The sequence below is a fragment of the Rhea americana genome, unplaced genomic scaffold, assembly GCF_003343005.1.
Source record: "Rhea americana isolate MKP2758 unplaced genomic scaffold, rheAme1 scaffold_109, whole genome shotgun sequence".
In the NCBI taxonomy this organism is placed as follows: Eukaryota; Metazoa; Chordata; class Aves; order Rheiformes; family Rheidae; genus Rhea; species Rhea americana.
Genome location: NW_028185139.1, coordinates 704797 through 714184, shown reverse-complemented (window position 1 = coordinate 714184; position 9388 = coordinate 704797). Strand labels below are relative to the sequence as shown.

General features: G+C 40.3%; 1 protein-coding gene across 1 annotated transcript; it reads left to right on the top strand.

The window, feature by feature from the left end:
• Positions 1 to 932: 932 nt before the first annotated feature.
• On the top strand, positions 933 to 5509 carry H3-3A (H3.3 histone A; the record flags this gene model as incomplete). Its single annotated transcript, XM_085311540.1, has 2 exons — positions 933 to 1100; positions 4870 to 5509. Coding segments are annotated over 2 exons (297 nt in total), but the record flags the coding sequence as incomplete, so codon positions are not given.
• Positions 5510 to 9388: the final 3879 nt, after the last annotated feature.

Here is a 9388-nt window from a genome sequence, read left to right as displayed (position 1 = left end):
CCCCCCCCCGCATGTAATTTTACACTCGGTTATCCCAAAATAGCCACTCCTGCATAGGAAATAGGTTAGAATGAGAGCCAGATCTTTTCGGCAATCCTCTAATAATGAAGTTTTCCACCTAGGGAAGTCCCGTCTAAATCCAGGACGGTAACAGTCATCCTTTGATTTGCTGGCTGATCATGGAAAAGGTGTTAAATTTTACTTGGAAAAAGTTGGTAGGGGAACAGAAGCAGTTTTGAAATAACRAGCGTGATCTTGAAGGCTACTTATGTAGGTGTGAGACTAGAATTAATAGTCTGGGAGAAAGGAAATGAAGCTAGAATTAGAAAATGCAGAAGTTTTCACTGAAATAAGCGTGATACTAATTTCATGAATGAACTTTGTGATTTCCAAATTATGCTGTTAATCTGAATTTTTAATTCTGACATGAAAGCTGACACAAGGAAATTAACTTTTGTATTGATATGATAACGCAGGATATAAACTCTGTTAGTTTCTCACTCTTGAGAAATTTGACTGTGTCCTTCTGAGACTTATGTCAGGAGGCAAAAAGAGCCATAGTACCCTAAAATTGTATTGTCTGGTTAGTGTAAACCTTAGGAGGGAGCCTATGGTGTATAGTTTAACCAGCTAACTCACGGCAGTGTTGTGGTTTGCCCTGTCTRCACTAAGGCTTCCAATGTGCGTAAGTCGCTAACGCGTGCTGTGCTTCTTCTCGTAGTGAAGTCATGGCCTTGAGGGCCTGTTCTCATCACTGACCCGAGCAAGAGATGCCTTTTGAAGGCAGTGGAAGTTCAGTAAAGCTGGTTCTGTCTCATAAATACTGGGATGTTTCTAGTGAGAACACCACGTGTGTAGTTTTTAGTTAAGGATATGAACCTGTGTTTTTAAGGTGATGTAGAATGTTTTAAACAATAACTTTTTCTCTCTAATTTAACTTAAAAAGGCCAGGTACTGTGGCTCTCCGTGAAATCAGGCGTTATCAAAAGTCTACCGAACTTCTGATCCGCAAGCTTCCCTTCCAGCGTCTGGTGCGTGAAATTGCTCAGGACTTCAAAACAGATCTGCGCTTCCAGAGCGCTGCTATCGGTGCTTTGCAGGTAAGTGTTACTGACGGGAGCAGCTTGCTCCGAGGCACAGCTCAGAGTCCTCTGTATCGGCGGCAGTTTGCTTGGGTTCTGGTGGCGGGTGTCAAAATAGGCGTCTCTCTGTCCTCAGAAAGTTGCAAGATCTTCCTTTGTGCCAGTTAGCGCTTAACTTCTTGAGTTCTGCCTGAGTACTAGGTGCTTTCTCTAGCAACTGCGTTAAGAGTACGCTGTGTGTTGAGGAAGTAGCCCTGATGGCAGCCTGTGTCCTGGGTGTCAGGGTGGAGCCTGTGTGGGCGTTAGAAGAGGCATCCCMAAAACTGCAATTTTAGTGCTGCAACTGCTATTACCACAAATATTATGAGACAGCACCAATATGCCCCTAAAAACCAGGGATAACCGGGGATTTCGGTAAATGGGGGAGGTGCCCTGGGCGTGGGGAGGGGCTCCGCCCCCCGCTGCCATTGGGCAGCCTGTCGCTATGGGTAGCCCGAGCGCTGCCGGAGTGGTGGGCTGCSGCGGGGAGGCGCGGCCTTGTGGTGGGGCGGGGGCACGAGGGGATGCGCCCCCTCAGCCTTCCTGGCTCAGAGGTGGCCTGGTGATGCCCCCCTCCATTATCCCAGGCTAAAATAACGCAACAACAGGTCAGCAGCTCCTTACAGAGGTTAAACATACGTTTTAAGTTGGAAATAGCTTACCCCCTGTTGCCCCGAGTTGTTGCATTACACAGCAGTGCGTTTAATAAGGTGCCAAGATAAATCTGTTCTCAAAATTCTCAAGCTTTGTTACAGGCTTTACCTTTAAAAGCAAAGAAGCCTGAATTGTTGGCGTATATAGCTTGTTCTAGTCTATTCAAATTAAGATCTTGATCTACTCAAATTCTCTTTAAAGAAACAGTCTGATAAGCCGCGTGGAAGCATGGTTAGGAAATAAAGTGTTTTTTCCATAATGTAATTAATACAGTGAGGTTTTTTTAACATATTGTACATAAGATATTTAAATAATACATTGAGGTAAAGTATTGATTGCTTTTTCTGACCCACGTTCTTCACAGAATAGCTTAAAATCTAGTATAACCTACTTAGAATTGATATATATATATATATATATGTATGTATACACACACACACACACATATATGTAAAATCTTACGCTAAGATTCCTTTTGCTTCCACTGTTCTGAAGACYAGTCTCTAAATATGTAGTTGCCATTCCCAAATACAGTTCCCCAAAACTTGATGCTGTGGTAGATAAATTCTAAGAAAAGACCTAAAGTTAGGTCTTTTCCAAGACTACAGTCCTATCGTGGGAATCATAGAATCAGTAAAGTTGGATGGGACCTCTGGAGATCATCTAGTCCAACTCCCCTGCTCAGCAGAGTCACCTAGAGCGTGTCAGACAGGGTTGCATCCAGGCGGTCCTTGAAGATCTCCAGGGAAGGAGACTCCACAACCTCTCTGGGCAACTTCTTACAGTGCTCCGTCATTCTCACAGGGAAGAAATTCCCCCTCACGCTCAGGCAGAACTTCCTGAGGTTCAGTTTTTGCCCATTGCCTCTTGTCCTGTCACATGGGACAACTGAAAAGAGTTTGTCCCCATCCCCTTAACACCCTCCCTTCAGGTACTTGTACACATTGGTAAGATCCCCCCTCAGTCTTCTCTTCCCCAGGCTGACGAGGCCCAGCTCTCGCAGCCATTCCTCGTAGGGCAGGTGCTCCAGCCCTCTGACCATCCTCGTAGCCCTATGCTGGACTCTCTGCAGAGGCTCCATGTCTCTCTTGGACTGGGGAGCCCAGAGCTGGACACAGTACTTGAGATGCAGCCTCCCCAGGGCTGAGTAGAGGGGCAGGATCACCTCCCTCGACCTGCTGGCAACACTCAGTTCCCAATACACCGCAGGATATACTCCTGGTTAAAAATAGGTCTCTGCTGCCCTTTTACCTATTGAAAGATTGCTGTAGTACCTATCTAGTTGGAAAGTATTTGATACCCAGACTAAACTTGTCATTGTTRTGGCAACATTACTGTTTTCTGATGGCTTCTACTTGATGAGAGGGAAAAATGCRTGCCATGTGATCCTGCAAAAACTTGAACACATGCTTAGCTTCAGAAGGTGATTGCCTGCATTTGCAAAATAGTTTTGCCTTTGCTCTTAATTGTTACTTTAACCTCCTTGCGGTGAGTGAATGGTGTAGCTCTTAAATCCTGAGGCTTGCTTATGTATGTTTTATCAGGAATTGTTGGTAAACTTGGTCAATGGCTAATACATCTTCTGAATTTTCCTGTTTTGAGTAAAGCTATTGCTGATATAGAACTTCTTAATATACTGTTACTTGTGCTTCCTATTTGCATCCTGTAAAAGCATTTTCACTCATCTAGTTCCATGTTGTTTGTGCCAATATGTTTCATTTATTAAAATCTTTTAATGCTTCATGTAGTAAATTAGCAAAGCTGTGTTGGGATAACTTGTGGTAATCACACCCCACTGCATACTCCAGGGAAACTAGGCTTATTTTATTAATGCTATAGTCCTGTTTTGTTGCAGTAAACGTCTTTATTTCTTCAAATTAAATGTTTTCTGTTTTCAAACAGAAACATTGAATAGCTTAGTAAGTTGACTTTGCAGTTGCTGGCAATGAAAAAGGTTCATAAAAACTCATATTCTGTATGTATTTTAAAAGGGTGGCCCTCAACCTTCTTTCTATAACTGAGCCTTGCTACTACCGCCTCCTTGCCCCAACCACATTGTGCCTCCTGGTTTTGTCCTGGGCTGGGGGCCTCTGAGCTTCACCTCTAATGTTTGCTTGCCTAGATTCTTCCTAGGAGATTTTTAGGTGTTGGGGTTGTGAATTTAACTCTGAAATGTGTAAACAGTTAGAAATTCTGTGCTAAGCTAAGTAGTGGCTAACTTCTGTGAGCTGAAGGAATAATAAGGTCCAACTGAGCATTCGTCTGAGAACCCTGTCTCCTCCCTTCCTTAGTAACGAGGAAAACACTGTCATCAGAAATGTAGTTTCTCTAGGTCRGGCTTTTCCTTTGCACTCCCAAGTGCTGATCCTGTGATTCTCGCCTCTGTGAAAATCTTTCAGGTTTTCYAGCTATAGTGGAGGAGTTGGGCTATCTGTATTCCAAACAGACAGCAGATGCTTGGAGTGGTGGAGGGAGTACAGCAAACAGGACAAGTGTATAAGACTAGTCCTTGAGACTGCTTTCCAGCTTTGGGTAAATTGTAGCTTAAGTAGTTCCTGAGTCAAAGGTGATGCCTTATATCTAATAATTCTTGGTTCTTTTGTATTTATTAATATATTGAATTACACAACCTCTTCAGAATTMACAACATCCTATGGCAGGAGAATCTGTCGCATAGCTATGTGTTATGAAGGAATACCTGCTCTTCTTTTCCTTGGCGCCTGCCAATTTCACCTGATSCTCATGCTGGAAGAGGCAACAGAGAAGTCACTCAAATGGTGTAACTCAACCTTTAGAAAGAGAAGTTCCTAAACAAACTTAACTTTTTGATAAGACAACTCCTTACCTTGTGAGAGTCATGTTATTTTTTTCAGTTGTGTTCCAGAGGATGTCTTCACCAAATGACAACAGTATAGATTATTACTTGGTGGTTTGCAAAAAAAACAGCGACTTATTTTTTGAGAATCCAGAACTTCTGAAATGTATTAATAAAGACAGAAACTTAAACTTACTGCTGTGTCATATTATACTTTGAATTTTTTTTTCCTAGTGCTCAGAAAGTGAAAGTGCTCTTAACTCTTTTCTTCTATACTAGGAGGCAAGTGAAGCCTACTTGGTTGGCCTGTTTGAAGATACCAACCTGTGTGCTATCCATGCCAAACGAGTCACAATCATGCCAAAAGATATCCAGCTAGCACGCCGCATACGTGGAGAGCGTGCCTAAACTTCACTCTGATGGGTTTGTCATTCTCGAAGCAAAAATCTTCTTCCTGTTATTGGTAGTAATGAACGTTAGATATTTTTTCCATGGGGTTAAAAGGTACCTAAGTATATGGTTGCAAATGGAAAAATAGGGGACAGAATTGGATATTGGCAAGTTCTTTTCCATTTTCATTTGTGTGTGAATTTTTAATATAAATGAGGGGACATAAAGCATTAATGCGGTCAAAAAAAATGTTTCACTGAACAAGTTTCAACAATTCAACTTTATAAAAAAAATTATAAATAAACCTGTCAAATTTTTCTGGACAATGCCAGCATTTGGATTTTTTTAAACAAGTAAATTTCTTATCAATGGCAACTAAATGGTGTTTGTAGCATTTTTATCATACAGTAGATTCCATCCATTCACTATACTTTTCTAACTGAGTTGTCCTACATGCAAGTACATGTTCTTAATGTTGTCTGTCTTCTGTGCTGTTCCTGTAAGTTTGCTATTAAAATACATTAAATGATGCTTGCTTTTAGTCTTGATTTTTAAATATTTCACATGGGTTATATTTGATTAAAAATAATCAGCCTTGTATATAGACTTTTGAATAAACATTCTTTCCTTTTCCCTTTTTTCTTCAGTATGAGGCCTACATAATTACAGCAGATTYATGAAGCAAACCCTGGGGGATACTACCTTGGCAGAAGTAGCATGTATGAGTGTCTTCTAGAAGCAAACAATTTCTGTCCTCTCCCCATAAAAGCAATTTTGATAAGTTTATATGACTGGGTAAAAAGTCTGGAGGTGGACTGAGCTCTCTAACTTCACTATAAGTCTTAGCAAAAGCAATTTTGTTGCAATATATTGTTCTCTTAAGTTATTGCTGAATTTGGAAGCATTTCTAATTTTCATGATTGATTAGACTACTCTGTAAGCTTGTTTTAATTATTTTTATTTTAATTTTCATGCACTCTCCTAACTCTGTTAGTAGGTTTTACTCTTAAGTTGACTACCTTTCTGTATCAGTAATGTCATCTTGTGATTTTTGAGAGCTTAGTCCAAGTACACTCCAATCAAGAAGACACTTTTGTAACCATTTTTCTGATAGTTACAAGACTTTGTAGAAGCAAGTACTTACACAGGAGCACACGTTTGAAACTTTTTTTTATATGCCCTCTTTGCTGATCAAAAGGTCCGCATAGCAATTTACTGCTGAAATTATTCTGTAAAAACTTGGTTTTAGTTTTTCACCTGAAACGTGGTTAAAGATTCTGACGGCCCAGTCCAGAAGTTGTGGTGTATTTCTCAACTGCTGTTCTAGATAATGAGTTACAGAGAAGTAGTTACCCAGGCAATGTACAGATTTCACTTCTATGCCAAGACCTCCACAAAGCTTATTTGCTGCTGACTTCTTTCAAGAGGTTCTGAGTGAGCCCGAAATATGAGGGTGAATTTCTCTGAAGATTGCCCAAGAGGATTAATAGAGATGTATTACCTGCTTTGGTGTCTTGAATAGAGAACCAAAACTAACAGGATAAATCACATTATTTACAACTTRTTCAGCTGTAGTAATGAGTACCATCTGCCAGGACTGTGCTGAGTAAAGCCTATTGCTTGTCACAGGGAAAACTAATGCTAGGCAAAATGTGATTGTGCTCTGCTGTTGCCAAGCAGTTCATACCTATGGACACATAATCACTAAATATCAAGGAAAGCTTGTCTCRGAGCATCCAGAGCAGTGGGAATGTAAAAGGTGAGCAACTGAGAGTTAACTGATTTGAGATGTCACTTCTGTTTACTTGGTAACAGYCCTATTAAACTTGATGTAAATGTATTTCAATATAGCATGTTTTCAGATATTAGCTACCTATGTCCAGTACTTCAGAATTGTTTTTGTGCATCAGTTGACAATGCTGGAACCACCTACACAAAAAGGTAATTAGGTTGATTAGTTTTTAATAACATGGAAATGAAGTATTGATGAAGAAGGAACTTACGTTTTTGTTTATATTAGAAAAAAATCTAGAAATTCTGGTAGTTACATGAAATACTATTAGTCCTTTCTCTTAAAAGAGAGAATTGATGTTAGAGATGTATGGACAGTGCAATTAAACTATTCCAAGTAGAAAAATTCATAATGAAAGACAAGTTTTAGGAAGCTTGCACAGTTCACAGTCTGTATTTAAGTGTGCAGTGCTACATCTACAATTTAGGTGTGAATTTTGCCTCTTTGAGAATGTTGATTATGACTRTTATAGTAGAGATGCTGGGTAAATCCAGTTATTGATTAGCTGTCTGTCTGTATTGATACCGGGTGTCTTGTGTTTTTTTTTTTTCTATGGAGTTTTAGGGTACTACCTCTCTGCTCCTGATATGTGACTTTGATGCTGTTTAGACAGTGTCATTGGAGGGAGGGAAGTATGAAAGGTGACACTTTTTTAATTTTTTAATTTTATTTGAAATGCTGAGAGTTTASTTTTTGGGGATTGCATTTTTTTTTCCAGTGGTTTTTGGAAGCTATCTGCGCGCTTTCGRTATAACTCACGGAGGGTTGTCGTGGTGACAGTTCCCTTGCCAGGCCTGTGATTCTCCCAAAGCARGACACAAAGATAAAAGTAGGTAAATACAAAAACTGCAGGGGGAGATGGAACAAAACCTTCTACAGTTCCTGTTTAGTGAACTTTTTTTGTTGTATAGTGGCATTCCTACAAAAAGACCTTTGGAACATGATGGAGAAAAAAGCACTGCCTGACGCTCACGTCTGCGGTTAGGCCATGCATGGATTGGAAGAGAAGGTCTGATACCGCGCGTCATTTAGAGCTCGGATCCAGCTGCTGATGTGATGCTGGTGCTCCCCGCCTTCAGTCGCTTCAGGGTTACCGGTTTCCACTCGCTGGGAAAYGAGGAGGAGCTGACAGAATAGTTGTAATCCAGTTACATGCAACGATGTGCTTTAAAAATAACTGAAGAGTAGTGTCTCGATCGGTGCGATCCCCGCTTTTCGCCCGTTGCCACGTGGCTATCACGCAGTTTGACTGGAGTGAGCAGCAGCTGCTAGTGGCCCTGTTAGCTGTCTGCACCGGCGGCTTTGGGTATCGCTTACAGAGAAAATCGGTCTGCAGTCAGAAGGCTGCGTGCATTTACCAGACAGGTATTGCAGCTTGTCGTCTTACGCTTAACTGCCCGGGCTGCTTCTGCTGTAGCTTACAGGTGGGGGAATGAATCACTTGGAGTTAGATAACCTACAGGTTGATAACAACTAAAACATTTTGTTGCTGTTGAGTGTCCTAAACTTTTTTTTTTTCATTGAAATAAGTGATGGTCCTGTTGGGACTGTGCAATCCTACTTTTGGGGTGAGATTACCAAAAGTAAGCCAAAGAAAGTTATTGACAAATACTGATTGAGTTTAAATAACTGTTTTTTTCTACAGATACGAGAATGTTCAGAATCTTATCCTTAATATCTACACTTACCTTCTATCTACAGTGTACYGTGGAACCTGTAATATTTAAAACCATAAATTCTTACCCAACTTTCGGTATTTGGAGGTGTGGGGAAAGCAAATACCATCATACTTAAATATTGCCTAATTTAACAGTGACAAAAGAATCTGAAGTCACACGCGCTGTGCTATCTCTTGAAAGAAGTTACGGCTTACGTGCAATAGAAGCAAGAGAGACATAATACCGATTAAATCATTCCTGTACTTGAGGAAGAAATGGCTTCAGGATCTTCTTTCGCATCTGAGAAAAACAGAACTTTGYTTTCTAACAGTTTGTCTTTCCTTCCCCTGCCCACACTCCCCAGCAATTGTGTTATTTCTTGAGCAGTTTGATTGCAGCTGAAATTCTGAATACTAGAMACAAGTTGTTGCGTGGGCACACTCCTGGCAGGAGTTTAATTCTACGGACTGAAGGGGTGGAAGTGACACGACTGGCTACTTGTTTGCGGCAGACGTATTCAGAGATTGAATATCTGTTTAAGGCATATCATTGCATGTATGTCTACATYTAATTTTCTGAATTATTTCATGTAGTCTTTTATAGCTTGTGCATGTGGAAAGCAGCTTTGTTTAGATCTTTAAGGTAATAGATGTGTTTAGTTTCTRTTTTCTCAAGAGTAAATACAAAGTCTTATTTTTTTTTCCTTAAGTTGGACAAGCCTCTCTTTCGTGATGCTCTCAGAAACAAAATTAGACGTACTRTCAAATAACTTCAGACATGAGATGGGTCTCCCTTGTATAGCTGTWTCAGATTTGACTGGTAGTTCTTGAAACCATGACTAAAATGGATTTTAAATGAAACATTTCACATTTTAATTAGAGAAATAACTCAATATAAAAATTAGTATTAGTGTGCATATATATTTTCTTAAGTGATGCATAATTGAGTTAGATCACGG